General features: G+C 39.6%; 1 protein-coding gene across 3 annotated transcripts in view; it reads left to right on the top strand.

Annotated features, from left to right (window-relative positions):
- Positions 1-1623: 1623 nt before the first annotated feature.
- The window catches only part of slc30a6 (solute carrier family 30 member 6), a 72789-nt gene continuing 47808 nt past the window's right edge, over positions 1624-26604 (top strand). Inside the window, exons 1-4 of one of the 3 annotated variants that reach the window (XM_037973444.1) lie at positions 1624-1866; positions 4477-4523; positions 7947-8033; positions 19160-19244. In XM_037973444.1, the coding sequence (XP_037829372.1) occupies positions 1683-1866; positions 4477-4523; positions 7947-8033; positions 19160-19244 (403 nt within the window). In that variant the 5' untranslated portion in view covers positions 1624-1682. Of the gene's footprint in view, positions 1867-4476; positions 4524-7946; positions 8034-19159; positions 19245-26604 lie in introns of those variants that run through there. The other 2 variants (XM_017434275.3, XM_037973445.1) reach the window with 2 other exon arrangements.

The following is a 26604-nucleotide window of genomic DNA, read 5'->3' as shown; positions in this document are numbered from 1 at the left end:
GGTAGAGCATGTAATTGGTTGAAGAACTTTTTTATAGGCAGACACTTCAGGTAAGAGTTGGAGCAGAATATTCACAGATTCACATAGTGGATAATGGAACCCCACAGGGTAGTGTGTGTAGTCCATTATTATTCAATATAATGACATACATTTTCTCAAGTTGAGAACAATGTTAGAAAGTCCTTGTACTGTGAGGTCACAGTGCAACACATGTTTAAAAAAAGTGCAATTTGCAAAAGGTAAGGTAGAAATTGGACAATGAATGGGGATTCTAGCTGTCAGTTACAAAAATGCAGATTATTTGTTTCAAAGAAGGAATAAAATCTATCCCATCTCCCTGAAACTTTATAACTAAACACTTGAGCAGGTAAAACTAGTTAGATTTTTAGGAATGTGATTTGATGAAAAGCTCACTTAGAGCACCCATTTAGATAAAGTCCTAAACAAATGCAGAGAAGTTATTTATATAGTTTGGTGTTTGGCAGGACATGAGTAGGTATAAGTAAGGCATCTTTACACAACATATACTAAGTACTCATGAGATCAGTAATTGTTTACAGAGGCATAGCTTATTTGTCAGCAGCAGAAACAAACTTTAAAAAGTTAGATACACTATAAGCTCAGGCTTTAAGGAACATCCATGGGTCATTCAGAACATCAACAGTGTCAGCAACGCAAGTAGAGGTAAGAGAAATGCTCTTAAGAATAGGAAGAGTTAAACTAATGGGTCAGTCTCCAGGAACAAGATGGAAATCACCCAACTAAAAAGGTTTTAACAAATTACTGGGAACATAAAAAAACTAACATCATGAGATGAGCTTTGAATGGGTAGGTGATGCAAAGGAAAAAAAATGTTGGGTTATGTCAGTTTCAGTACTGCCCTACACTTCCAGTATCCTCCATTGCTCCATGGCTATTCCTATTAACAAAAGTAAATCTATCTGCATGGCCTTTCAATCTAAGAGAAGTCCTGACAATAAATATTTTAAAGAAAAGCTTAAAAATGTCCCTGTTTGGGACAGCATAAGTATAAGGTTTTTATTGTTTGTAAAGTTTGCATTAGCGCTTTTATGACTCTGTGTATATCAGGGGTGTCAAACTCCATTCCTCGGGGGCCACTGTCCTGCATGTTTTAGATGTGTTCTTGTTTTAAAACTCCTGGTTTAAATAGATGACTTGTAGACATGCTCCTGGATAACTTGATGATTTGGTGAGGAGGTGATTAAACCATTTGAATCAGGTGTGTTGGAGCAGAAAAACCTAAGACTCCCAGGACAGCAGCTCTCGAGGCCTGGAGTTTGACACCCCTGGTGTATATGAATGTGTCTGCATGTTTGTATGAATGTGTAAATCTAAACTCACAATTTTTAAAATGGAAAGCACACTGAGTTGCTTTACACATGAAATGTGATACATAAATAAAGTTTGACTTGACTTGATTATGGATAAAGTTTTTAAAATTCACTCCTCTTTATTTATTTGTTTGTTTATTTGTTGGCAGAACGCGTATTCCATACTTAACGCTGTAGTTCGACAAACCCTAGATCTGTATATAATGTTAACAGTCTCTTTACATGGTGGTTTACCGGAAGTAGTAACTTACTACTCTGCTAATCTCTGAAGCCACGCATGCGCTTTGCCGCTAAGAACGCTCAGAGGCTTTTGGGTACAGGAAGTCCAAGATGGCGATGGACGGAATGATGTCCACGTCTCCGGGTCTGACTTACCAAACTGCCGGGGATTTTTATCCCCGAAAGTTCGGCTCGAAGCCGGACGTGGTTCCGTCCGGGGTGACGGAGAGGAAGGTGGGGCCGCTGGATAAACCTGACATGGTGTCGGTGGACGTCATTAACATCAAGGATCCAGGTTTGTTATGCTAACTGTGCTAACAGCTGTTGCTCTGAGCCTGTGAACGTTTGGGTCCGTTTGATTTTTTTATGTTTGTTTGTAAAGACTGTGTGAGCATTAATTCAGAGTTTAACGATCACATGAAGCCTTTTTATTTTTATTTAATTGGATTCTGGAGTTCCAGCAAACAGATTCTTCACCGAGTCATTCACAGCCCATGACTGCTTCTCTTTAGCCCCGTGGAACCTGGTTTTCTTCTCCTTGCTCCTTAATAATGGTTTATTTTGAGATTTACTTAATATAAATTGTATTTTACTTCAGTTGATTTAATTGGCTCACAAACAAATTAACTCGTGTTTGGTTTTCATTACTCTTATTGATTATTTCCTCTTTTTTAAAAGCGGTTTGCTTTCACTTTTCTGTCCTGATGCTTTGCCATCTTCCCTGGTCTGCCTTGACGTTTCCCTTTTTTCAGCCTGAACAGGATTTTAGATCTAGCTGATGGGGGCAACCAACATGTTCTTACACACTCTGAGTTTAATGAGCTTCTTGAAGGATCTGACTCTCTGTGTTTCGGCTGACACCTCTGTTGTTGTTTCCTGTTAATCAGACGCAGCTCACTAAAATTAAAATCACTTTTCACCCAAAAAGTGTGCAGGGGTTTGTTTTCAAAGTAGAATGCCACAATTTTCCCATCCATCCAACCAGTCAGTATCTTCCACACTGACACGCTCCAGCTTCTCCTGGGGGATCCCAAGGTGTTCCCAGTCCAGGGAGGATACATAATCCCTCCAGGGAGTTCTGGGTCTGCCCCGGGGTCGCCTCCTACTCCGAGCTCCCCCGATGATGGAGCTCCTCACCCTTTCTCTAATGCTGAGTTCAGCTACCCTACAGAGGAAGCTCATTTCAACCGCTTGAACCCAGGATCTCATTGCCTCATGACCACATACGGCTGATTAGGCTATACAATGGGGGAGAACCGTTATGATAGGTTGGTGTAATGAATGTTGCTCTGCGGTTTCATGCAGGAAGATCAATACAGAATAAAGAATGACTGCCTTTTTAGTAATTATTTTTAAACAAACTATGACTAAATGCTGATATGAAATTGGTGTTGACGTTTCCAAAAGTTACATTTTTAGGTCACATTTAGTCGAATTTATGCCTAGATTTATATTCAGTAAGTCAGTTATAGTCAGAAACATATGTAACACAGTTTTTAACACTTAAAATAACTACTGTAGCTTTCTTTTACATCTCCACGGTTGAATGATGTCTGTCTGAGTGGCAAGTTAGCAGCTACGGGTGTTTATCAGAGTTGGACTGAAACAACATAAAGCTGAGAGAAGGGGGGCGTGAAATGAAGTGATTATTTTTATTGTTATTTTTTAAGTTTGTAACTAAGCAAGTAAATTAGAACCAATAAACACAACATGCCTTTTCCTTGTTGTTGGAAGTGATGACATGTTTTTAAGTTAAAAAAAAGTGGGGGAGCAAAAAACACAAATTTGCAGCCCCCACTTTAGATAACGAAGTAGCAGCTGCTCCACCTGCTGACAAGGCTCCAATCTGTCAATCTGTCTTCCACCCCGTGCTGCCATCACTTGCAATATAAGACTCCCAGATATTTGAACTCCTCCGCTTGAGGCAAAGATCCCCAAAGACGTTTCACATCTCATCCAAAAGGCTTCTTGAAGTTCTGATCCTAGGTTTAAAAGTTATTGTAATGATCACATTAATCCTGCCATTAAGGTCACACAAACTGCTGATCCATCCTGTGAGTCGTTTGGGTTGTTGTCACTCATTGACTGCCTTTTAGGACTGTCCAGTACGTGGCAGTTTTTGATGGTTATTTTTTAGCAAGGAAACAATGTGCACGATCTACAGTTCAGTTTTGCAAACCGTGCACGTGAAAATAAGCCCCAATTCTCAATGTTTGGATAAGCTATACACGGTTGCATGGCTTGCAGTTTAAACCTATGCCTGCACTTCTACTAAAGTAGAGTTTTACTTGTTTTGGACTCCTTTTAAAATGCACTTATCAATATTTTTTTCGCCAAGGGAAAATATTTAAACACTTTTGCAGCTACTGGTTAACCCATCTTGAAGCATGCTGCCTAATAATAATTAGTTGACTATAACTTCCACTCATGTGGGGTATATTTATGACACAACAGGCCACTGAGGGCGTCGCTTATCCAAGCTGATGAAAGGTTTTCTGCTTGTTGACTGACAGGCCGTAATTTTGGGACACTTCAGAGCAATGCGGCACTCCTGTTTAAAGCAGTATTTTTTTAACCATCTCAGGTGCTCCATTCACCACCAGTCAAAGTGGGGGTGGGGGGTGGGGGTTCCCCCATAAGGGAGGTGGGAGCGTTGCAGAGAGGCTGAGTAACTGAACGGAGGATTGCAGGATTGTGTGAGTGGTTTTAGATGTTTCAGGTGATTCTGTGAATGAATTATAATTACATCATGTTTTTATAACAGTACAGTGTCTTTACCTTTGTATTATCTCTTCAGCTCAACAAAGAAAACTGAAATCTTTACGTGCTGTTAGTTCATGTAATTTCCTGCCATCTTTGTGTTTTACTGTCATTAAATGCTAACTGTGAATTTATTTCCTTACAGACGTTTCCATGCACAGAAAGAAACACGAGCACGACACCTATGTCTTGGTGAGTTTATCTGGGAGGGTTTTGGGTGCTTTTATTATGTTTTTTTTAAATTTTTTTATATTTTTAATTTAATTTTCCCATTTTCACGTAAAAGCACAGATTTATGTGTAAATAGTTTTGGATCCCATTAGATTTAACTTTTAAACAGAAAGCAACTTGTTATTGTTTCGTTCATATGGTCCAGAATTAAAGGTGCCACTTAAACTTTCAAGTTAAAAACCTTTTGAACAAAGTAACTAATGATGGCACAGATGATGACGTTGTAATTCTGGTTCAACTAGAGATGTGGAGCTGGTCATAAGTGTCAGATCAGGGTCCAGATCAAGGCATTTTTTTTATTGACTGATATTGAAGTAGCTGACCACATTCTGCCTTGCTGTAATAGCTAACATCTATGCTGTGTGGAAGTATTTTAAAATATAACATCCCACACACACACACATACACACACACACACACACACACACACATACACACACACACACACATTTAAGAGCCTTTTTTTCTGTGTATCGGTCACTTCCCAAAGGTTTTTATAAAAAAAGGAGTAAACTGTGTACATGCCCTTAGTCAAAGTACACAGTATAGTGTTCTCTAATGAAGCAGAGTTCAAGTTATAAGACAAACATCAAATAAATAACTCCACTAAATCAATTTGTTGTCTGTCAGCAGATATTATGAGCTGTTGAAATGATCAATAAAGGTCTTACATTTTACAGAAGCATAACTGGTGCTATTTACAAAAAGATCGTGTTTTGGTTTGAATTTAATATAATAATTATAATGACACTGATGTGACTGCCTGACCAGAAATCAAACCCTGACCTCCCACATATGAAGCAGATGTGCTAACTGTTGTCCCAACAGAGACAGGTTACTGGATAGATTCTGCATTTGATACCAACATGCCGCATGCACACTGTTTAATTGATAGTTTTTACATACTGTGCTAAGTGGCAGTGAAATGAAACCTGCATGGCATTTTTTTTTCCTCGATGATGATTTAAAAAAAAGAACTTGAGGAACAACATGTGCACACGTTTTACTGAGCTATTGAGGTGTCAAGCTCCCCCAGAAAAGAGGCTAAGCCCGGTGGTAGGTTGCCAACTGACCGCCGACCGACCGTGATTTAGTAAGAAAAATGATTAAAGTTGACAGAAAGTTGAAAATATGGCTATTTATTATTTGATATTGTAAAATATTTGTGCCAAATATTTACACAACTACAGTTTTACAAAAAGGCACGTTTGAAATACTTTTTTAAACAAAACTACAATTAAAATAAATACAAATTGTTTGCACCTAATTTAAATCCTAAATTAAGTCACATTTACAAATAAATTAAACAACATAAGTGAAAAAGTGCAAACAAGGCACCAACACACGTCTCACTTCCAGGCCAATGAATAAGAACAGACAACTCTGAAAAACAGAGAGATGCTGTACTGTACTGAGCTTTTTGTGGCACGGGCTGCATGTTGGACCATTACAACAAAACATATCTAATGCTGAATTTAATAGAATCATTTTGCTGTTAAATATGGATAATATTTTCACTAAGCACAAAACATGCTTACTGTATTCAGTCTTGTAAAGCCACCTGCTGAATTTTAGCTCAACTAACCATTTTTAGTTAAACCCGCTCGTTCCATGTTTATTACTGTGGCTCTGACAACCTGCTAACTCCAGCGGGAGCTGAAGGTGGCTCGGCCTCAGGGCTCATTAGAGTCCCTCAGGGCTCCGCGAACAGCGCGCGGACTTGAGCGCGCGGTGGAGGCGTTTATACTCGGCGCTTACGTCAGAGCAGTATTCTCCAAAAAGACGGGGGCAGTACGCTACGTAACCAGTGGAAATACAGTGCAGATGGTTGAACGGAGCGCGGCGCTTCTAAAAGGTGCATGATATGACACAGCGCGGGTGACCTGCCAGGCTTATAATATGCTGGGGGAAACCCTGAGTATCCAATCTGCAAGTATGTGCTGTAAAAACGATGCATGTATCACAGTGAGAATCAGTATCAGACGATACTTAAAGGCCTAGCGTTCCTCGAAGGGATGAATATCGCCCGCCGCCTTTCATGCCAGAGTTTTAGAGGAAAACCATCTTATGTTGACGTCAGGGTTGGAGCCGTTTTGGTCAAACTTGTAAATGGCATTTTGTGCGATCTCATGCAACAAGTGTGTTGAGGATGACTATCTCCTACTATAACACCAATTTCAGCTTAATATCTGTAAACTGACTGAGTTATGGCCATTTTTGTGTCCACTTAAGGTTAGTTAGTTGTGGCAGCCATCTTAAATCAGGGTTGATTTATTACAGTCCTTTGCAACATTCATATTGTGCTCACTGATATTACGATATATTGTGCAGCCCTACTCCAAAAGTTACGAGTTATAGATTTACGTTCAGTGATTACTTTCTTCCAGTAATTTCTTGCAAAAATTACTAGAAAGTTTCTTTGAACCTGACATGAAGCTTGAACAAATTTATGAAATCTTTCAAATTTATTTATAATTAGTCATAGCAAATCAACTTAACCCAAATCAACAATTTAATAAAACACATTTTTAGTCTACACATCTTATTGAAGCTTACAGTGAACTTAAGTGAAACACAAACATAAACAAACTAAAACTATGGGGTATTAAAATTGGATGAGTTTCAACTTATGACAAAGTTTTAGTATCTTCAAATATTTAAACAATATCTTTTGTATAAAATATCTATTTATCATTAAATTAGGATATTTCAATTATTCAAATAAAGTCACCTAAAGTTATGCTATGTAATGTAATTTGAGACAGACTTACGCTGAAATTTTAACAGATTTTGTTCTTTAGTTTCTCTTGAAGCCAATCAGGTGTTGTTACCATTGTCACCACTCGGTGGCAGTGTTGGACAAAGCTTATTTCCTGCTCATCTTCCCTGTCACAGATTGACGTCAAAATGTTCAGGCGCTTCATGCAAGTTAATAAAACTTCTTGCTTATTTATGTCAGGCTTTCGTCAAGTTCATCAAAAGAGTTTTAACTATATTTTTCTGAAAAAACATCAAAACATTTCAGCTAATTTGTTACATTTTTCTAACGTCCCACGTAGAGACAGTAAAGTGAAATGTTTGAATTATTTAGTTTAGAGGAAAATCTGTAGTTTATTCCTCAGAAAGCCATGTTTTAATCTTTTAATGTTTATTAATGCTTTTTTAAATGTTTAAATTTTATACAGGAGGAATTTATGTGAGGAGGGGAAAACACTAATGATTCTGGTTTTAATGAATTAATTCATTTGACTGTAAAGTCTTACAATCATGCAGATATTTTATTCAGCTGCTCACTCTTGCTTTAGCTAATAAAAGCATAATTGTTTGTTTTAATGCCAAAGCCCACTCAGATCTGACTTCTGTCTTTCTCATTTTAATTTTCAGGGTACAATTCATCCGTTTAGAAAGTCGCACAGATCCATTTTCGGGAAACTTCTGCAGGAATTCAGATTGGTGGCCTCCGACAGACGGGTAAGAGTATGATGAAACGGCTTTATGCGCTCTTAAAGGTGCAATTTGGGTCATTTTATTTCTTTAATCTTCACCTTGCTCCCATCATCCCAGCCTCTTACGTTCCTTTCAGTAGTAAACATCAGGGAATTCCTTCCTCTCTAGTCCCACAATGCTGTAAGGCTGTTAGCTGCTGGATCTGAGTCATGCAGTCAGGGTGAAACACCTCCAGTAATCCTGGTTTTCCTGAAAGAACGGCGTGTTCTGGAGGAAACCCTCAGAGGGAGGAAACATCAGCCAATGTGCTGATCACTGCTGAGTTTCACCTGCTGTCGTCTTTCTTTCTGCCTGACCTGGACTTTATTTGGTTTATTCAGACACTTTTGGTCTGTTGTTTCCTGAAGAGGCAGCTGGGACAGTTTTTTTTGTCTATTTGTAAAGATACTGCTTGTTAGTTTAAGTTGGGAATCCTCGCAGGAACCTTCACCCTTTAGGGTTTTAGTTGGGGGTCTATTTCTATTTTTAAGCTGTGTTTTTGGTTATTGCCCAGCACTGAAGGCAAATTGGTGATAATGTGTGTGTGTGTGTGAACTATTAGACAAACAATTAAAAGCTTTAAAAAGACCATTTTTCTCACTCCTCTGACATTAAATCAGACTATCCCAAAAATTTTTTCTCTTTGTTAAATGCCCAAATAATGAGAGGATTGTTTTACATATTTTTAAAATGACTTTCTTCTAAGTCACAAGTTCAAATACACTAAAGTTACTATCCTTTAAACAAATTTGGGAAGCCCAGAGGAAGATGTCAGGGCTTCGGAAGATTTTGATTGGTTAGTTGACGACATTTGAGTTAACTGGCGGCTCAACTCACTGCTTCTTTGTGTGACAATTATACAAAGTATAAATATCATGGCAGTGTCCTCCCATCATACTGCTGAGACAAACATTTTTTGGTATACAATGTGTGTATCGACCCCAAAACAAAAGCAAAAGACCTTGTGAAGATGCTGCTGAAGCTGGTCAAAGAATGTCTTAATTCACAGTAAAAGCAGTCCTGTACCAACCAGCTGAAAGGAAACTCAGTGAGGAAGAAGCCGCTACTCCCAAAGCAACATAAAAAAACAAAACAAATTATACTTTGCAAATGGAAACAGGGTCAAAGACCTTAAATTTTGGAGACATGACACTAAAATTGAACCGTTTGTCCATAATGATCATCGTTACGTTTAGAAGAAAAAGGAGGACGCTTGAACCAGTCCAACTCTGAAGTACGGAGGTGGCAGCATCATGTTGTGGGGGTGTTTTGCTGCCAGAGGGACTGGTGAACTTCGCGAAGTGGATGGCACGACGAGGAAAGCAGAGCTGAAAGGTTCGACTCGGTTACATCAGTTTTGTCAGGAGGAATGGGACAAAATTCCAGCAAAGTATTGTGAGAAACTTGTGAAAGGAAACCTGAAGCATTTGACCTGAAGAAGTTGTACAACTTTTTTTATTTTATTTATTTATTTATATTTTATGGCGGCAACACATTTAAAAAAGCTGGGACAGGGGCATGAAAATGCTGTAAAAGCAATAAGCAGTATGAATAAGAAACAGCTGGAGGAGCATTTTGCAACTAATTAGGTTAATTGTCATCGAGTCAGTCAGAGGACTGGAGACAAAAAGAGCATTTTAGAGGCTGAATCTGTCAGAAGGAAAGATGGGCAGAGGTTCAGCAGTCTGCAAAAAAATATGCATCTAAAAATAGTGGAACAATTTCAGAATAATGTTCCTCAACAGAAATGGAAAGACTTTGCATATCTCATCACCTACAGTTCATATTATCATTAAAAGATTTCAAGAATCTGGAGAAATCTCTGAGCTCAGAGAACAAAAAGCTGAAAGTTGATACTGGATGCTGTGATCTTCAGGCCGTCAGCGGCCTTTATTAAAAACAGAAAACAGGTCTGATTCTGTTCTGTTCAACACTTCCACATATCACTGTCTGTAAACAGTTCACTGTAACATCTATAACAGCTGCTTAAAGCTCTATCAGGCAAAGAAAACATCATCCAGAAACTCTGGACCAAAGCTCGTTAAAATGGACTGAGGCAAAGTGGAAAACTGCTCTGAGGTCAGACAAATTGAAATTTGAAATTCTTCTTAGAAACCACAGACTCCACATCCTCTGTACCGCACAGCTCAAAAGCCTGCCTCTCTGATGGTATGGGGGTGCATTAGTGCTTATGACATGAGCAGCTTACACATCTGGAAAGGAACCATCAACGCAGAACACTGTTCAGGTCTGAGAACAACTAGAATCCTTCATCCAACAAAAATGGGCCAACATTCCCTCCAAAACCTCCAGCAGCTGCTCTGCTCAGCTCCTAGATGTTTACAGAATGTTGTTAGAAGAAAAGTGGTTGTGTTGCAGTTGGAAACATGGGCTGTGTTGCTGCAATCAATTTTAAAATGACCTTTTTTCCAAGAAAATGAGAAAAAGTTACAATTTCGTAGTTTCAGTGTTTGATACGTTTACTGTGTTCCATTGCTGGGGGAACATATGGGTTTATGAGTTTTGCAAATCATTGCATTCTGTTTCTATTTCTATTTTACACAGCATCCCAACTTGTTTGGACTTTCCTCCTGGACACAAACTCAGAAGGGACGACGTCAGCAAAGCGCTTTCCTGCTTTTAATAAGTCGTTCAATTTTTTTTTCCTTTAGTTAAAAAAAAAAAACACATTTCAGGTTTTGTTGCTGCCCAGTTTAGTATTTGTTGGTTCTGCTTAAGCAAACAGAAACACAAAGGCTGACAAATCCTCCAGCTCATCCTGAGCCAGTTTACATCTGAACCTTTTTTTTTACTTAAAAAAAAGTTAGTTTGACTAAATGAATTGAATGTTCCACAGAAACAGAAGTATTTTTTCCTTATTTTTTAAAAAAACAGAAAGAAAACCCATATTTATCCTGAAACAAGCAGAGCAAATAAAAGAAAACAGGGACAGATGTGGAGCTGAAACAACACAGAGATGGACAAATGTTACACAATCATGGATGTGAAAGGATCTCAGACTGTTATTGTGTATTAATCCACTTTAACCACACACAAGGCAAAGTGGATTAGAGGGTAGTGGTGGGGGTGTCTTATCCAGAGAGCCTTGGATTGGATTACATGGTGTTGTATGTAGACTAAAAATAATCTTTCATGTCAACAACCAAGTTCTTCTGCTAGAAACTGCTGGTTTTAACACTTTCCTGTTTGACAGTGGTTGTTTTTCATCGTGTTTTTGAACGTTTCGCTCACTTACGCAGCGATACAAGAGGAAATCCCTCGGTATTTTAGTAAATCGTTTAAATCAATTTGTTCTGAATTCACGCATCTGTCCAATGGTTGAGTTAAGTTTACATCTGCAGTCTCAGTTTCGCTGTCCACCCAGGCAGCAGGGTTAAAGCACGTTTTTAGAGCTGTGCGTCAACCACATTATATGGCTCTGACTAAAAACAGCGTAAATGTTAAGTTCACAGAGAAAAGCTGATGGCCGTCGATGTTTCACTGCGGTGGATTTTTACAGGTTAAAATCTTCAGACACTGAGCTCTGTGACATCACTCATTATTGTATCACATTTGCGAACATTTAATATCTGTCAGGTAATTAAACTTAAGAGATAATTCTATCATAATGCGACTTAAATGGCTCTAAACCTTGTTAATGTCAAAATAAATTAAAAAAAAAAACCCACTTCAGATGTCTGAATGTATTAGGATTTTAACAGAAGCGTCCACAGACCTGATGAAGTCCTGTTTGTTTCTTACTAATGGCTCTTGTGACGTAGCAGGTAATTCACATCTGATCGCAAAGATGCTGTGGGATACGCGTTAACCACCAGGTGTGAATCCTCTCAGGGCTGACCTTTTGCAGTTGAATCAGAATGGGTATAAAATTACAGGTCTGAAGAGGGCCTTAGGTTGTTCAGGTCACATTTTATTCAGGCCCAATTAATCACGTAGTGACAAGAGCGACTGGAAGGTTCTGTCAAACCACAGACATATTATATTTATTTTTCTCGTATCTTTTGTATGTAGAGAGAAACGTCGTAATTTCTGGATGCAGCAAACCTCCTTTTCTTCAGCCGCCCATCCTCCCATCACATCTCACAGACAGGAAGCTTCAGGCAGCGGCAGGCTCTCGTTCACTGTGAACGTCAGTGCGAAAAACACCTCGATTGTTAGGAAAAACCCAAATTAAGGAATTTATGAACACCAAATTCTGCAACATTTTACGTTTTACAGTAAATTCCACTTTTAACATCCACTTCCAGGATTCTGTTTATGATTTTCACAACACTGACATCAGGAGGACCTGGGTGATCCCACACAGCAGAAGTAACCGATGCTGCTGCCGGTGTATCCTCTGACGCTCAGCGAGACCGCCCTGGCTGCTGCACCCCGCCCCAAACAGAGACAAGTGAACAGGACAATATAGGATTTTTTTTTTTTTTTAATAAACGGTTCTATTCTTAGTACAGACTGTGTTTATAATGTCTCTGTTTTATTTAAAACCTGTCCTGATGAAGGAGCAGGAGGAACATGACTTCAGGACAGCAGAGTGAGAGAACCAGCCGTCTGAAAACTCTCCTGCTCATGCTCACAAGCTGCCACAGTTTGATTATGTAAGTGTGTTTATTATTTTTCCCCGGAGACGAACATCAGCAGAGGTTGTGTTTTTAAACCTCTGCAGGTTTCGCTTCGACTTGTCTCTGCACTCTCCGTCCTCTTCTGAGGCTCGCATGAGTCACGCCTCCACTCATCATTATGACACAGTTTTGCCTCGCATGGCGTGGCGCAGGCTGATGATGTAATCGGGCCTGGCATCAGAAGGAGCTCCTGATTTTTATAGATTACCTGGTGACTGAGCGGCTGCTGTGGCTCTGTCACTCCGATGTCACATGTGACCTCGTTATGCAGTCAGACGAGCATGGCGCCGCCGCTGCACGGACGGTGGCAGCAGAGCGTCTGGGGCCTCACGGCCCCCTCCGGGCGCCGTGCATTCTAAAGAGGGCTGCTAATGTTTGGGGCCGAGCGCTGTCTCTGTGTTTGCACACACACGCTGTAGGTCTCCCGTTCCTGTCGCTGGCCCGTGCTGTCACCAGACGCTGCAGTGCTGTCATAACACAGCACACCACAGTAATTGTAGATTTCACAGCACTCGGCGCTCCTCGCCGCCGCGTATGACTCCAACACAAAGTGACAGATCAGGACACACACATCTCTGTGTGTGCCCTTCTTCCATTTCTTCTGACACACACAAACACACACACACTCTGCTCCCAGGGCAACTCGCACTCAAGCTTTTATTATTTTTTTTCCACCTTCATAGAAAATTCTGCTGATTTTTCATCCCGTGGAAGAACAGTGCTGAATGGACTCAAAATTACCTCGCTTTTCCTTTACAACCTGGCTGTCCTCACCTTTAAAACACCACATCATTGCTCATTTGTCCCAACTCTTACACAGTCTGTGTTTTTTTTTTGTTTTTTTTTTTTAATCCAGCCGCTAGCTGATTTGCTGTGGTCGTGAGTAATGACGGCGATGTCTCAGAAGCAGAGCTGGAAGTAGGGTCACCTTCATGCACCGTCGCAGTAAAACCTCTGGGGGGGGGGGGGGCGATCAGGGCAGACCTCGGTTTACATCCAGGCTCCCTCCTACAGTCAATACTGGTGTCTGTTTTAACAAAAGGGTTTTCCTTACCTCAGACAAAATAGTCTTAGTTTCTGGAAAACATCCCGTTGACATCATGTCTGTTAAAACACAACCAGCTGCTTACATCTATGGTAGGTTTTATTTATTTATTTGTTACAAAAAAATCTATGCTTACTCATCCTTGTTGGATTATTTTGCATTTTTAGTGAAAAACACAAGCTCTGTCACACAACATCCTAGGTTTTGGTTGTTCTTCATGCTTGAGATTGGCTAAAAATTATATTGTGATCCGTTAGAACGGCAGTAAAAGTGGGTTTTAATTTCAAGATTTTATGCAACAAGACATAAAAAAACTTCCTTAACGGATATTGAAATTGGTTGTAAACAGCTTCAGATGAACACGTGACATATTACACAATGTTGTTACTTCACAAAAACTAAACCAAAATAGGAAGAAACTTTGTTTGGAAACTGTTTTGTTGTAGTGGTTTTCTGTCTAACTTTATCATTCTCTTACATAGCTGAGGAGGAATTTTGGCCCACCTTTATTTTTAATGTTGCTTCAGTTCATCGAGGTTTCCAGACATTTATTTCTGCTCAGCTCTCTGAAGGTCCCACCACATGTTGAGGTTTGGAGTTTTGACTGGACCTTTGCAGCACTTTGATTCTTTTCTTTTTGAGCCGTTCTGTTGTAGATCAGCTGCTGTGTTTGGGATCATTGTTCTGTTGCATCATGAGCCAATTTGGTCCAGTCTTCAGCTGTCAGACAGATGGTCTCACATTTGACCCTAGAATCCTTTGGTCCACAGAGGAGTTCATGGTCAGCTCAATGACTGCAAGGAGCCCGAATCATCAGCCCTCCACCTCCGTGCTGATAGTTGATGTGAGGCGTTTCTGCTGATTTGATACGTTTTAATGTTTACAAACATGGTGCTCTGCATTATGGGTAAACATCTCTCCTATTATTCCAGACATCTTGTTGTTCATTCAGATGAATCTTTACAAACCTAAGATGTGCTGCCATGTTCTTTTTAGAGAGATACGTTTTTCTTCTGCAACTCTTCTAAACAAGTTATATTTGTCTTTTTTAATTGGCCTGTCATGAACTTTAACATTTAGTCAGATACCTGAGGCCTGTAGAGTCTGAAATAAAGTTCTTGTACTTTTGTCATTTCTCTAAGTATTGCATGGTCTTACTTTGGGGTGAATTTGCTTTGCCATCTGCTCCTGCAAAGACTGGCAGGTGACTTAAACGTTTTCCTCTGTTGAATGATCTTTCTCTCTGGGAAATGATGGACTCCAGATATTTTGGAAATAAACGTTAACCTTTCCGAGACTGATGGGCCGCAAAGCTTGCGTCTCTGTCACTCCTGATGTCTTTCCACCATGGCATTGTGTTAATGCTGACACTGAACCACTTAAATCCTGTGGAAGCAGCGAGGATGCACTTAGTTTTTTCACACATTTTTTTTCATTTTGGCTTTGTTTTTTTTTTTTAATAAATAATGACATGGTGGCATCTGTCATATTTACAGCTCATTTTAAGCCCTGATCATTTTTTAATGTAAAACCTTTGAATAGAATAGAGGAATTTTCAGTAGATGTATGCTGACATAATTCTAACCCATCTGTAACCCCTGGGTGGATATCTTTAAATAAATTAGCAGACAGTGTTGTTTGCATTGATGTTTTTATTGCTGAACCAGTTTTCAGTGTCTTACAGTTGTTGCAAACTGCAGGCTTTTTGTTTCAAGGAGTAAGAATTGAGATAAATAAATAAAACCTGTGAATGTAGTTTTTCCTCCTCTGCTCATGCTCTGAGCGTGACCTTCCCCTGGGCTGGTGAGCTGATTCAGAGTGCAGTGGACATGTCCAGGCCCCATTCGGTCAGGGAATTTACCTAAACCCCCGGGAAGGACAAGGCAGGACAGAACAGTCATTGTTCATCCAGCAGCCAGAACCGAGCAGATCCCGGTCAGTTTGGAGCTCTACTTTTAGTTTAAATGGTGGCAGGCTAACTTATGCTCAAGTCAGGGAAGCACTTTACAAGAACAGTGCCACTTAGCCCCCCCATCTAGAATACTTAAATATTCTTTGAAATCAGAAATTTTCTGCTGTGTTTGCACTTCCCGTTCACACACAAACTAGATTTTAGTGAGAAAAACAGAAATCCTAAAAACTTGCTTTGCAGCATTTTTGTTCTAATGTGTAAAAAAAAAAAAAAAAAATTTTTCTTCATTAATGGAGGAAAAAATTCAAAGTTGTGTAGACAGGGTCAAAGCCTGCAAAACAGCTGCTTCTTATGTTTTTTTTAAAAAGAAGCTTTAAAGCTAAGAACAAAGAGAAATTGACTGATCTGATTTACATGTGAAAGGGTTATAAACATCTATCTTCTATGTCCAAACCCTGAAGCTGAAAGCTAGTGTAAGATTTTCCACTTTCGGAGGTTCAGTGAACGCAGCGTGGTTTAAAGTTGAGTGAAGTTAAAGATGAAATGACCGGAAAAATGTACTCTCAGCTGGGTTTTCCCCTGACTCTGAACGTTTCTCTGAATGAAATATTTTTAGGCCCAACAGGACCTGAAATGACATGTTTTTAATTTATTTATATTTTATCACTCTTGTTCATTTTTGTTTTTTGTGATTTTTTTAGACACAAATGTGGAGGACACCTTTGTGTCTAAAGGACTTAAGGGAACCCTTTTGTGTCATCTTAAGCAAAAAGCCTTTTTTTTCTGTCAAAATTTCTCCCCTTTAAAGAGATATGTTGGTCAGTTTTAAAGTTACGTTTTGTCTAACAGTTATGAATAGTTAGTATCTTATGAGCCGTGACAGCCATAGAGCGCAGTAGTAGAGTATGAAGGAAAGGGCAAAAGTCTTTATCCAGGCTAGGCTAATGACTAGCCAAATGAGCAGTGGCGGCTGGCCAATAGAGGGCGCTAGGGCGCCGCCCCACCACTCACATTACTTTGAATAAGACGTAAAAAAATTAAAATTAAAATTAAATAGTACATTAAAAATATTTTGAAATAAATGTATATATATTTTTAGTTGTGTAAAATAAATATTTTATAGGTAATGATAAGTAAAGTTGTTTCGTTCTTCGACGTTGTTCGATTGGTGACGTATTTCCGCCCCGGGGCACAAAAATCTTTGTCCATAGACTCTTGTTAAAAGTTGCACATGTGCAGTAGCTCCTCTTCAGTACAAGAGACAGGACCGTTCAGGGCGCACCTCTCCTGTGCCCTGAGCTGCTGAATGCATCTGTGTTTACACTTCACCATCTCCTGCCACCGGAGCGCGGGGCTCCCGCCATGGAGGCTGACGTCACATCCGTCTGTCATAAAGTTCGTCTGATTGAAAAGTCGAGCCGCGGGTGTGCTGCTTTTATTCAAAGACAGCAATAAGTTCATTACGTGACTAAGTTACATACACAAGGTAATAAATAAGTTCATAGTTAATAATTAGTTTAAGAAGATTTATGCTAAAATCTGTTAGAATGTTTGGTTTTGAATTCTAATCGGAGTGAGACATCTGATCTTCGTTATATAGAATACATGACTTAGTGAGTGCTTTCACCATAAAACAAGCTTTGATGTATTTCCTCCGGTAAAGTTTTGAAAAATAAGAAAGAAAACAGGTCTTATAAACGCTAAATGTGTCCTACAGGCTTGTGCCTTGGGAGACCTCCATCTTTGTAAGTATTGGTGTGTTCAGGAAGCACTTGTGCATTTATATGTACATTATAATGTTGCTTTTGTTGTGTTAATTCATGTAAATACACTGTTGTGATACCTTAGTATATGTTTTGGTCCAAAACATATACTAAGGTATCACATAATAGACATATTCCAAAACCTTTGGTATATGTCTATTTTTGATTTATAGCCCCCCCTGGAGAAAACTCCACCAGCCGCCACTGCAAATGAGTGCTAATTGTTTATAATTTTTCAGGTTTATAAAACTTTTTTAGCAGCATCAACACCATCGACATATAACGGTCTGTGCTCCGCATGCCAAAGTTTGTGTAGTAACATGAATATTGTTTAGTTGAGAAAACAACAACAAACTAAACAAACGTTGTCATGCAAAAGTGTAGAGGTTTAATAGCATTCTTTTACACTGGTATGTCATTTTTGGAGAAAGAATAAGCCTAAAAACTCCAAAAACCTTGTGCCTAGCCTGGATGAAGACTTCTGCCATTTTCTTCATACTTGGTGCGCAATGACTGATGTCACAAGTACGGTGGCCCTGAAGTGCAAACCACATCAACAAATCACTAAACACAACGACAAATTAAAAAACACCACAACATTAACCTACCGGAAGAGGTAGGTACCAGTGGGAAAACATGAGACATCACTGATTGGATGACTGCGCGCTTGGCTTTTAAACCCGAAGTTATTCTGCCTGTGGCACGTTTTTAAAATGTTACCGGTGACCCAAACGTTGCTGTAGCTGCTGCTATCCAAGAATATTTTGATTCAGGACATAAATATGAGATGATGCTGGACATGCTCAGGACTAATTATGACATTTTAGGTTCAAAAGCAAAACAATCAGCGATGTCTCCTGTTTCCCACCTCTGTACCTACCTCTTCTGGTAGGTTAATGTAATTGTGTTTTTTAATTTGTCGTTGTGTTTATAAATTTGTAGTTGTGTTTTATAATTTGTTGATGTGGTTTGCACTTCAGGGCCCCCTTACACAAGTGATAAGTTACTATTTGATAGAACATCACTTCAAAAATGACCAGACTATCCCTTTATGACCAAAGAGCTGTAAATCTTTTGTTTATGTCCTATCAACCCATGAAGATAAACAAAAGTGTGCTCGTCAGTGAACAGATGCTGTAATAACATAGACTTTAGTTGTATGTTATTACTGGTGTGTGTGTGTTTGTTAGCTAAATATCTCATGAACCACTGGACAGATTTGAATAAAACTAAAAGTAATTGTTGGGCGTGCATCTACAAGTAATTAATTTTTGGATCAATCCAGTTTAAGATGGCTGGCACAGCCAACGGACAGTAAAAACCAAAAAGGGCTATAAATCAATGAATTTCACAGATACTGACTTAAAATTTGGTGTGATTGTAGCTGAGCATCATCCCCAATACATACTGAGCATACTGACATCTCACGATATTATATGAGATTGCGCATAATGTTGTTTTCAAGGTTTCACAAAAACGGCTATAGAGATGTAATTTCTCAACATAAGATAATCTAAGTCTTAAACTCTGGACTGAAAAGCGGTGGGCAATATGCATTGCTTCAAGGAATTCTGTCCTTCAATATTTGTTTGAAATTAGATTAGACTTGATTTTATCAACGTGTGGTTTTACATGAAAATGTTTCTAGTGTTGAATCTTCTGGGCTCCGACCCAGGAAGATCGAGCTGCTTTCTTCCCAGTTCTGTTTTAGTTGAACGGTTGCTCTGTGTGTTTGTTGTCATTTTCAGTCGTGGAGGATCCTGCTGTTCGGAGGTCTGAACCTGCTGTGTACCGGCTGTCTGCTGATGTGGTGCAGCTCCACCAACAGCATGGGTGAGTTCACACAAACACACACAGATACGCTGTAAAACAAACTGACATCCACAGACTGACAGAAACGCACTCTCCGAGCCTCGGACATTAACAGACACTGATTCCCGTCCACACACAGTAAACACTGACTGACAGTTACACACACTTATACAGCAGTGTGCGTGCCTACGCGTGTGTGTGCGCTCTGCGGCTGTAAACGCACACTGAGAACGAGTCTTAAGGAAGTGTGTGTATGTGTTGTGTCGTCTCACCTCGGGAGGTTCGGACTGATCCTGCTGCTTCCCAGTGTGGGGGCGTTTGTGTTTTCAGAGTTTGGCGGGGTAACCTCAGTCAAAATGTGGTGCTTTAAAGGGCACGCTGGAGCGCCCCTCACAGCAGCTGTTTTTACCCTCAGGTGTTACCGTACGGAGAGCACATCTGTCGTATTGACAGACGCCAACATCCGCCCTGGAACACAGGCTCAGCAGCAGAATGGGGCACAGTCGAGCTAGATGTTTGTGATGAAACCACTATCAGTCACTTATAAACTTTTTAACCATAACTGTAACTTGTATCCTGTCCAACTCAACTGGAAAAAAAGATTCTATAAGCTACTTGCATAAATGTGCACATCCTAAAACGTATACTTTGTTGAAGCACCTCCTGATTTAATTCCACCCTCTTGGGTAAGGAGCGGGTCCCACCTTGACTTGAGAATATTTGTCCACTCTTCCCTGCTAAAACGCTCGAAGTCTGTTGGATTGTGAGGTCATCTCTTGTGCACACTTTCATAAGGTCACCCCACAGACTTTCTATCAAATTTAGATCTAGACCAGGTGTAGGCAATCCTTGTCCTTGAGGGCCACTATCCTGCATGTTTTACTTATTTCCTTGCTCCAACACAACTGATTCAGTGGTTAAATTACCTCGTCATGTTCTGCAAGAGCCTGTTAATCACCCATTGATTCAAATCAGGTGTGTTGGAGCAGAGAAACAAGTAAAGCATATAGGATAGTGGCCCTCCAGGACCAGGGTTGCCCACCCCTGGTCTAGACTCTGGCTTGGATGTTCCAAACCTTTGGTTTCTTTCTGGTGTAGCCATTCTTTTGTTAGTTTAGATATAAGTTGGGATCATTGCTATTTGATCCCAAATGTTTTTGCTGTCAAATTTTCCCATTAACCATCTGTAGTCAGTTCTGTCTGTCTATTAGCAAAATAACCCATGAGCCACTGGGCAGATTTTATTGAAACTTTCAGGAAGTTATCCCCACTCAAGATGGTTGCCACAGCTTAGCCAAACACAAAAATGGCTACAACTCTGTCACTTTAATGAATATTGAGCTAAGATTCGGTGCGGTAGTAGCTGAAAGTCATCATCCACACATAAACTGAGTGCTAACAAAATACTAAAGATCTTTGTCTAAAACTTTGGGGGCGGGCAATATGCATTAAGGAATGCTAGTTTTACTGGTTTTCATTACGTCCATGTTATAAATGTATGAAAATAGTTTGTGATTTACAGATTTTGATGTTTCAGAGACCATTTTCTTTGCCTTATCTGAGTGAAGCAAACTCTGCTCAAACACAATCTGTTAAATATGAAAAATCCTGCCAGGAAGTGAATTAAAGTGTGCTTTAGAGTTAGCCGTAAAGGCAGGCCGCAGCTTTGGTTTTAGATGCGCTTACAGAGATCAGTTTGGTCTGTTTGTGTGCATCGCAGGTTAATTTGATTGTAAACATGTACATATCAATGCTGCCTGTCTTGTGAACAAAGAGCCCTGCATGCAGACGTGCAACGAGACGGTGTGTTTATGGTCGGCCACAAACACGAGATCCTCTCAGGGACTCCATCACTCAGGAAAACACCACCATGAAAAGAGCAGCGTGCAACTCGATCCGTGCAAATTCTGCAGAAAAACTCGCAGACAGATGCACGTTCAGAGATGGCGTCGGGTGTCGCGCAGGCAGGAAGTGGAGATCAGAGGTATCGAACAAAGAGACGAAGGCAACACCGCTGTCGATACTCGGTCCCGATGAGGAGAAGCAGAGCAGACAGCGACCCTGTCCTGGTGCTGTCTGGGTTTCACCCTGGAAATAACTACCTGTCTTACCTGCAACCAAAAAAGACACATTATTACCACTCAGAGGCACCATTTTCAGACAGAATATCATAATATTGACTGTTACGGGTAATCCTGACCCACATTAAAAAATACATTCACAAATTTCAAATAATGCCTTGAAATCACGATTGTTTCTTCAAACAACTTCATGATGATAGTTTTAATCCACAAACTCACCTTAAAAGTACAAGAAAAAGTACAAAAATTAATCTCAAACATCACCTCTGACAGCAAGCATTGTAAAAAGTTATTATTGATTTTATCCTGATTAATGGTGTCCATTTATAAACAATGAAGCTTCATGTTACTATTCAACTGTTATTCTTCTGTTTTTGGCACAATTTCCAGTTTGCAAAAAAGTACACAAAAATGCGTCGCTCGATCAGGAATAGTGCGCTACGACCTTTTGTTGCAGCACATTATACAACATAGAAAAAAATCTGAGGAAAGAACAGGTAAAATAAATAAATAAAATCTTCAATTGTTACATTTTTATACAGTTTATACATCAAAACGTAGGTATTTTTTTCCTTTTTTTTCTCAAATCCACACACCCAAACTAAGAAAGTGCATTTTATCCAAAAGCACTCTTTAAGTAAGCCAGTAACTGCTGATCTTCCTTTAAATATTTATCCCAAGTCCTGCAGCTGAAAGACTTTCAAATAAAACTAGCTTCATACAGAGACGTGTGCTGATGCTATGCTACGTTTCGTCTTTTATCCAAAATTCTTCAGTCTGAGGAACTGCAAGTAAACTCAGCCTTATAAGCAGCACCTTCACATAGTGAATCAACCAGTTTGGTGTGACACCCAAAACTAGTTGTTCACATGCAAAAGAGGACGAAACGTATCATCTAAGAAGTAATCGTCCAGAGGACCTGACTCAACCTTGTTAGGCTAGTAAAAACGTTTTCCTGTAAAGTCAACCCTTTTTGTTTTATAATGCCATATAACCAGACAGAAGTGAGTTTTTTTTCTTCTCATTTTTATTCATCCTCGGCTGTCCGTCCCACACATTGACAGTATGACCACAGTCACTCTACATGTGTGTCAGAGCTGCTGAGATCACTTCATGTCCTCTGCTGCTGGCTAAAGACTCTGATGATGTGAAGCGAGGAGTGTTTGTCTTCCACTTCATTTATCTGTGGCCACACACAAACACTCTTCATGTTTTCAGGGTACCTCTTTTTTTTTTTAATGAGTGTTTTCATACGTTAATGCTTTTACCTTAAAACTCTGCCGTCAAACTCAAACTCCCTGCTTGCGTTGAAATATGCTCTGATAAACTAAAACGATTGATTTATTGTTTCTTCCTTAAACTTTGAAACCTGTTTCTTTCTTTTTTATTCGCACAATGTTTCATTTAACCCATTCTGAAACAATTCATCGATCAGCCAGTTTTAGAAACATGTTGAATGAACCTTTTGCTGCAACTTTGTTGTTTTCCTCGATTGTATGTCGGTCAGTTGGGACTCCTTTAGTAAATGTGTACATCTCGTACCTCTGGTGCATTTCTGCCTTTTAATGTAAATGAAACAAAACACACATCCTTATATATCTATATATTTTTTCTTTCTCACACACACGGACGTCCTCTTTAACCTCCCTATGCAAGTCTAATACTGTGTTCCAGATGAACTGACGCACACAAAGCTCCATATGGGCACATTGTACAGGCTAAACAAACCCTAACACACAGTTGCACACACTCTTTGGCCTCATTCGTTTATGACTAACTGCTTAGCAGACGTTATGCAGGCGGTATAGACTTGATGCATGCTTTACTGGACGAGGGGGATCTTGGCTTGACTGACCGGCAAGGCTGTCGAATAAGATAATCAGAGTGCTGCTTAACCGCGCTCGCTGTTCCTGATGTCATTTCCCTTCCGTGGTTGTCACTTAAAAAAAACACAACAGGAGCAGACTGGATTTTTGTTTTCTTTTTTGGCTCAGTGACTGTGGGTGGGACTGACTATGCTTCCACTTTTTTTGTTTTGTTTTGTTTGCTTTTGTGTGAAATGAACAAATGACTCACAGGCTGACCCTGGTCATTTTGTGGCATGAAATCATGACCCCAAGCTTCACTAACATTCCTGAACAAAGTGAACGAACAAAGTGATTCTCTTCCTCAGTTAACAGCATTTTCCCAGTTAATCTTATTAAACTGAACGAAGCATGAGTTTGCGCTCTTTTAGTAGCCTAACTAAGCACCAACATGTGTTTGTGTATGACTAACTCAAAATAAATTCTTCAGAAAGCTCCACGTGTTGTTGCTGTTTAAGCAGAACCATTGTTGCACTCTTGCTGAAACCTAATCTGATGTTTTCTGCCTTTTGAAATGAAGCATCAGCCATATAGAAGTTGATGCACACACATATATACGCTTGCCCCTGCTGACCTCCCTCGGCAAGTCTATTATCATTTTCTGGAGCAACTGATGCACGTAAAACCTTATATATACATGCAGTACCAGAATACACAGACCCTGCCCCCATTAGACCATGACTGTGGGCTAAAAATATATGTAAATAAACAAACTTACAAAGAATGCTATAGACTTTATGCCCACTTTACTGGAGGTGCTAGGCCGATAAAACCATTGGTCTGTGAAATGTCACGAGACACCGTCAAGCTGCTGCTCATCCGTATTCACCATTTCGGATTGCTGTGTACTCATGTCTGCCACTTCCGACAACTATGCTTACCTCATAATCCTGTGATACCTTGAGTCTTGACATTTGGTCACCGAGAAGCAGTACCGTCACCACTGTTTCTCTTCTAGTGAATATCATTTTAAATGAAAAGCATTTGATCTTGACAGGGATCCCTGCAGCCTACCAAAGAATCAATGGATTACAGACATTATATGAATGGCCAGTGGTGTATTTCTTTTTACTAACAACTGAACAACAATAATAAAAACACAGCTGGCTTATGAACTTTGGATTTCCAATGCAGGAATTAAAAAAACGTGCACAAAAAAAGACTGCGAATTGCACATTTAGTTTTTTCTCTGGTCAATGATGTCTCCACAAGTCAGTGGAAGTTTTGATTATCGACTGATAAAGACTTTGACAGATTTAGATTTAGATTCGGAAACATTTCTATCAAATTTGTTGAATTAGAGCTGTAAGGGGTTCAGACGTACTTGTTTGTGCCAGAGTTTGACTCAGATGATCCCTGAGGCATAATGTATACTGCCATGGATGGGAAAGTTGAAACAAACAGTGACAAGGACAATGTTTGTCTGCAGAACTTAAATTAGTTTGAACCTCTAAACCTTTCATTTCAGTTTTTCCATTCGGTTGTTTTTGTGCATATTCACCACTCCTCATTGCTACATTCTGCTTTTTTTTTGTTATTGCTAAGCATTGTACCAGTACATTGGAAGCAGTGTTTCTGCGGGTTCCAACAGTATACATCGTGGAAACTTCAAGCTTTTCAATTCTAGCTTCTTAAAAAAAACCCATCAACCAGGCAATGTAGCATTTATACAACCATTCTAACCACTCCAGTCTGCCCAATTCTTTACATGAACTGCTTCCATGAGTTTATTTGTGACAAAATTATCAGGTAATCCAAGCAGTATTCTCACATAAGGCTCTGACGTTATGCTGCAGCCATATAGAAAAAAAAAACCCTTCTTGAAGGACAAATTTGATTAAAATCTTGTTAATAAAAAGGAAAACAACATCAAGAAAAGTACAAATTGTGCTTAGAGGATTTTGTTTAACTGACTCACCCTTTAAAGGTGTACACTTACTCTACCCTGTTTTTGTATGGGCGGAATTTCATTGCAGTTTAATATAGATTTACAACAAAACAGTGAAACAAATATTGATCATTGCATGGTATGCTATAGGGGACAAATTATATCTAAATAATAAGTTTGCTTGTCTTTTAAAAACAAATCTGGCTATTAACTTTGAAATTTGTCCAGAAATTACATTTTCTAATCTAACATTGTTTCTGTGCTGGGAAAGAAGCAAAACTTGAAGGCATTTAAAAGCTGAAATCCCTGATTAGAGTCAGGGTTCATGAGTGAAATAAGGTTAACAAGAACTCAAATGGACCTCCTTGGTTTAAAACAAAGGGGTTTAAGATTAGGTTTACAAGCCGGTCAAGTTTTTATGTGTCCTTGAAATAGCATGATCTACTGTGCAGCTCATGTTATGCTATCAGAGCCCAATTCTAAGACGGTTAAAATATTTTAGAGGTACAGGTAAAGCCAGGATCCCACTGGGCTGTGATTGTTGGAAACAAATTGTAAACAGCATTCAAGAGGGAGTCCAGGGGTGTGGTATATCGGTGGTTAGTGCTGACGTCTCCTAAACCCAGGGGTGGAAATTAGCACCCGCCACCGGTGGGTGAATTTGATCAACACACACGCCACTGTGGCGGGTTGGCAATTTGAACAGAAAAGGTGTCATTTGTCTTCTTGACATATAGGGGGCAGCAATGTGCTCGAGTTGCTGCTAAATGCAAGAAGGAGAAAGCTACACTCTTTACCAGTTGGTGGCGGTATTGATTCCTTCAGTCGTTTACCAACCACCAATAAAAATCAAGAAGAAGAAGAAACAATTTGAGGAGTAGCATTAGCAATGTTGCGTAACATTTCGGGAGTTAAGTGGGTGGCAGACAACAAAAATGTTTTTCAAGAGTAGTCGAGGGAAGAACCGAAAGTTAAACAACTAAATCAATGACATCATGACGTCGGTCAATGTGCGTTCGCACCTACGGTCGGTGTTCTGACAATCTGTACTTCCTCGTCAGATTTTCCTACCGTAGCACGGCTAAACGGTTATGTCTAACAGTCGGTGCTACCCGTCAAAAACTGCTACCGTCATGTTTACAAACCGAAAACTACAGCGGTTCGTGTTAATGTTAAATATCATTGGATACTGAAGTGGAAGCTTAGAAGTTATGCTCAGCATAGCATTGGAACAATTTATATCCCTGACGAAAACCTTTCTAAAACCACAAAAATCCCTTCCTTCATCAGAATATCCTACCTGTTAAATATAAGTGGGTAGCACAAATAGATCTATGCATTAAAAGCAGCAAGTGTCTGAAAAACATTACAACTTACATAAAAAAACTTACAAAAGCACAAAACATACTTCAAAAACACTCCACAGAAATAAATTTCACTTATCTGAATTTTTTATCGGTCGATCTTTTTTTACCGGTCGATCTACGTTCCTACCCTCATCTATGGTCACGAGCTTTGGGTAGTGACCGAAAGAACGAGATCGTGAA

This window comes from Kryptolebias marmoratus, linkage group LG22, assembly GCF_001649575.2.
Source record: "Kryptolebias marmoratus isolate JLee-2015 linkage group LG22, ASM164957v2, whole genome shotgun sequence".
NCBI classification, from domain to species: domain Eukaryota; kingdom Metazoa; phylum Chordata; class Actinopteri; order Cyprinodontiformes; family Rivulidae; genus Kryptolebias; species Kryptolebias marmoratus.
The sequence above is the reverse complement of the archived record's forward strand: the minus strand, read 5'-3'. Positions and strand labels throughout refer to the sequence as shown.